General features: G+C 46.8%; 1 protein-coding gene across 13 annotated transcripts in view; it reads right to left on the bottom strand.

The window, feature by feature from the left end:
* Nucleotides 1-4032, bottom strand: part of FGD4 (FYVE, RhoGEF and PH domain containing 4) — a 146060-nt gene that overhangs the window by 44868 nt on the left and 97160 nt on the right. For all 13 annotated transcript variants that reach the window (XM_025202866.1, XM_025202868.1, XM_025202861.1 and 10 more), the window contains one exon: nucleotides 176-662. In XM_025202866.1, coding sequence (XP_025058651.1) covers nucleotides 176-662 — 487 coding nt within the window. The remainder of the gene's footprint in view (nucleotides 1-175; nucleotides 663-4032) is intronic.

Below are 4032 nucleotides of genomic sequence, written 5' to 3'. Positions count from 1 at the left end.
GCTGAAAGTTTAATAAGTCTTTTATGTATTTGCAGAGCTGGTAAAAAAAATCAAATTTAGAAACAACACAAAACCAAATTTCCCTTTTTTTTTTTCTTCAAACACACAAAACAGCTGATGAAAACATCTGGTATAGCAATATGCCATACACAAACGATTTAATGTATTGTTTTACCTTTGCTTCTACAAGCTGGTCTTGCTTGTCAAGTTCATCATTCTGTTTTTCCTCTACATCGATATTTGTTTCTACAGTTTCTTTTTCAGATGGTAGCAATATACTACTGCTTGGAGTCCTGCAGCAGCTATTAAGAATTTGTCCTTCACAGGCAGTTGTAGTTGGCAATGAGTCTATGGTAGTGCTTTCTCTTTCCCCATTTAGTAAGCTACTGTTGACTAAAGGGTCTGAAATTTGAGCTGATGTATTGGTGCTATGATCAGGTAACTTATTGTCCTCACATTCCATCTGGTTTTGTGCTACTACTCCATTGGCTGTGTGTTTCTGTACAACCTGAGTTTGAATCATATTATTTCTTCCCTGCTTTTGTAGTGGGTGTTGGGAAAGGAGTTTTGGCTGAGGTGATGGCGTTGACCCATATCTTCCTTGAGATTTAGCAGTGTTGAGGACAGAGGATTCTTTCTTCAAATCACTATGACTTGAGGGGCTAAAAAACAAACAAACAAAAAACAAACGGTTGAACATAGCATTACAAAATTGTTTGATTTTTAGGAGCAGGGCATTTATACTGCATAACTTTAACTTCCTGAATTATATATTTCTCTTTGTCAATAATAGAAACACTATAGAACCCATGAGTCATAATACTATATTTCTTTCAGCAACTCACACAAGTAAACTTTAAAACCTTAACATAGCCACACTCGTATTCCCTAGAGGCCTATCAGCCCCAGCATACTTATTTAGTGCTGTTGTTTTACAGCCTTGTCACATCCCCTCTACAGCTTATTTTTTCTTTGTTCTTCAGCTCAGCTGCAAATATACTGCACCCCTTGTTTGTATCTATTATTTTTCTTCTTATTTTTCTATTTTGGGTTATTGTTAGGATATGAAACACTCTGTAAAATAAACTTCTATTGCATTAGTGTAAAATTACCTTGACCAAAGAGCAACACTTGTGTGTTTCCATTTTATTTGAAGTGCACATAAATTTCAAATGCCATATATTTCTTAGAATCATGCTACTAGATCTATTCTGGACAAAGTGATAAATGAGTCAAGCCCCACTACCACTGCATGCGACATGCAAGTGAAGATGATTAATTACACTGCCTGATGAATTAAGAAGGACCTGGGGGTTACAGTAGTATATAAGCCAACTGTGTGCCCTAGTTGTGAAAAAGGCTAACAGCAGACTGGACTGCATTAGTAGGAGTGTTGCCAGCAGATCAAGGGAAGTGATTCTTCCCCTATATTCGGCACTGGTGAAGCTCAGTCTGGAGTACTTTGTCCAGTTTCGGGCCCCCTCAAAGGATGTAGACAAATTAGAGAGAGTCCAGTGAAGGGCAACAAAAATGGTTAGAGGGCTCCTTTTTTCTCTTAATGGATCAAGCACGTTATTTCTGTGATAGTCTTTGTCTTGCAGCAAACAAGGTCTTTTCTTGCAGTACCTGGATACTCCTACATTAGGATGCCTTTTTAATTTGGAAGGCTTAGCTCTGCCCTGGGGTGTGTGCACATGTTAACCCTAAATTAGGAGAGTGGTGTTGTGGGGTGATGTGCAACACATTATAGATCAATGCATATAGGAAGCATTTCTTTGAACACTGATGCTTCTGAAGTATCAGAAGGCCATGTCCACTGCTCACAGTTCTCAGGCTTCAGGAACTGTAACTGCAGATTAGGTCCAGTATCCTTCTGAAAGAGTCACCCCCGATATGATACTTGTGGCCACCAATCTGATTTTGTTTAACAAAGAGCTACTAGAGTTAGTCTTTTTTGGTACACCTCCTCTTTTGGGGCCTCATCACATAGGACACACAGCATGAGTTTTATGGTGTATACTCAAATCCAAGATGAGATTCCCCCCCAAAGTCAGCATGGGGGGGGTGGAGCCTAATTTTAGATTAGAGTACCAGCTCAAGGCAGGTGGCAACTCAGCTCCAGCTCCAAGCACCGGGTTGAAACTAGAACTCAGCTGCCACCTGCCCTGGGCTGGAATAGCTTGTATAGTAGGGGAGGGGGCATGTGAGCAAGGGGAGCGCATGGGAGACTAGGGTGAGGGGAAGGGGAACCTGCAACCTGCCCCCTCTACCCTCTGTTCCATTTGCTTGTGCCTGCCTCCCCCACCATCTGCTCTCCTCTCCCCAGCTGTCCCCCACCCACCTACCTTACCTTCTGCTCTGGCTGTGGTCCCTCCAGGCCCAACTGCCCAGCCGGGAGCTGCTGCTGCTTCTCCCTGGCTGGCCTGGACTGAGGTCATGCTGCTGCTGAATAAGCTGCAGCAGAACACAAGTGGAGGGGCAACAGTGAATGGAGGGGCAGGCACAGGTGTGGTGTTGGGAGTTGGAGGAAAGGCAAGCTGCATGAAGGAGCAGTGGGAGGGGAAAGCAGGGGCTAGGCTGCTACTGACTGCCCTGAGGAGCACAGCTGCAACAGAAGGTAAGGGAAGGTGGGCAGGAAGTGGAGGAGGGGGCAAGCTGCAGGGTGGAGCAAGGGGTGGGGGAGACAGGGAGTGGGAGGGGCAGACAGACATAGGAGGCAAGGGGCAGAGGGTAGGCAGTGTGGGCAGACACAGGCACGGAGGGGCAGGGGAGCAAGAAACAGGGGTCTGGCCCCTCACCCTTGTCATAACAGCGGAGAGTGGGGACAAATTTAAGATACCCTTCCACTAATTAGATTTTCTACATGGAAAATTATAACAAATGTACAATTTTCCACAGGCGCAACGTGTAGGGGATGCATGCGGGTGCACATCCACCCCCTGCGCATGGAGGTCCACCCCCTGCGCCTGTCGGTGCACTCCTCGTAGTCAGTCGCCACTCACCACCCTGCCGCCAGCACCGCCGGTGGTGTCTGTGGGCGGTCCACAATTGCCCCTGGTTGCCGCCAACATTGCCATCAGCACCTGTGTGTGGTCGCCAACCCCTGGTTGGCACTCGCCACCCCACCCTGCCCCACCACTGGCAGTGCTGGTGGTATTTGTGGGAGCTCCCTGCTCACCACTGCCGTGCTCCCACCACCGCTGTTGTGCTCTTGCCGCTGCCAGTGCAGCCATGCCGCCCCAGCCGCCAGGAGCACGTGCCATTCATGATTTTCCATGTACAGAATCTAATTATGGGGGGGTCATTTAACATTGAAAGCTGTTTTGGATTTGGGTAAATATGGTGTTTAGAATGTAGCAAGCATTACCAAAAGTTAGAACATGTTCTGAGCAGTTACACAGTAATGCTTACTACAATCTTCCAGCCTGCTTCCTTTCCTAGAGAGTGCTGGTGAGTGAGCAGGGTTTCTGCCTCTGACAGTGGGCAGAAGAAGGCATGGGTAGTTGAGCCTGGGAGAGGGTGCTGCCCTTGCCTCTTGATCCTGCTGGTGCCTTGAGACCAGAAGTGGTTCAAGACTCCAGTGCAGTTCTGGGGCAGGGACCAACAATCAGCAGATTGCTTGTTATCTTTCCAGAGTGGTTGGATAATAGCCGAACACATTTTACTTAATACGGGAGATACTCTTCCCCAAAAAGCCCTACCTTTGCTATGATACGAGTGCACCTAGTGCGTGTTTTACTGATGAATGTGTGTTCACTTGCATTTATCAAGTGCAGGTAACACATCTTACGTGCCACAAGGCCCTGATATTGAACATTTTAATATAATAAAAGGCTTAGTACTTCCGTCTGTCTGTCTGTAACATAACTATGCATGTGCCCCGGACGGGGCTGGTAGCAATTGGCTGCATGGGCTCTGCCCCTTCAGGCAGAGAGCTAGAGGCAGAGGGAATCCTTAGACTTTAATACTGTATTGACTTGTCCCTGGTTCCTGTCAAAGCTAACAGGAGGCAGGGGCACTAGGACCTAGCAG

This window comes from Alligator sinensis, unplaced genomic scaffold (genome assembly GCF_000455745.1).
Source record: "Alligator sinensis unplaced genomic scaffold, ASM45574v1 scaffold957_1, whole genome shotgun sequence".
Classification (NCBI taxonomy): domain Eukaryota; kingdom Metazoa; phylum Chordata; order Crocodylia; family Alligatoridae; genus Alligator; species Alligator sinensis.
The sequence above is the reverse complement of the archived record's forward strand: the minus strand, read 5'-3'. Positions and strand labels throughout refer to the sequence as shown.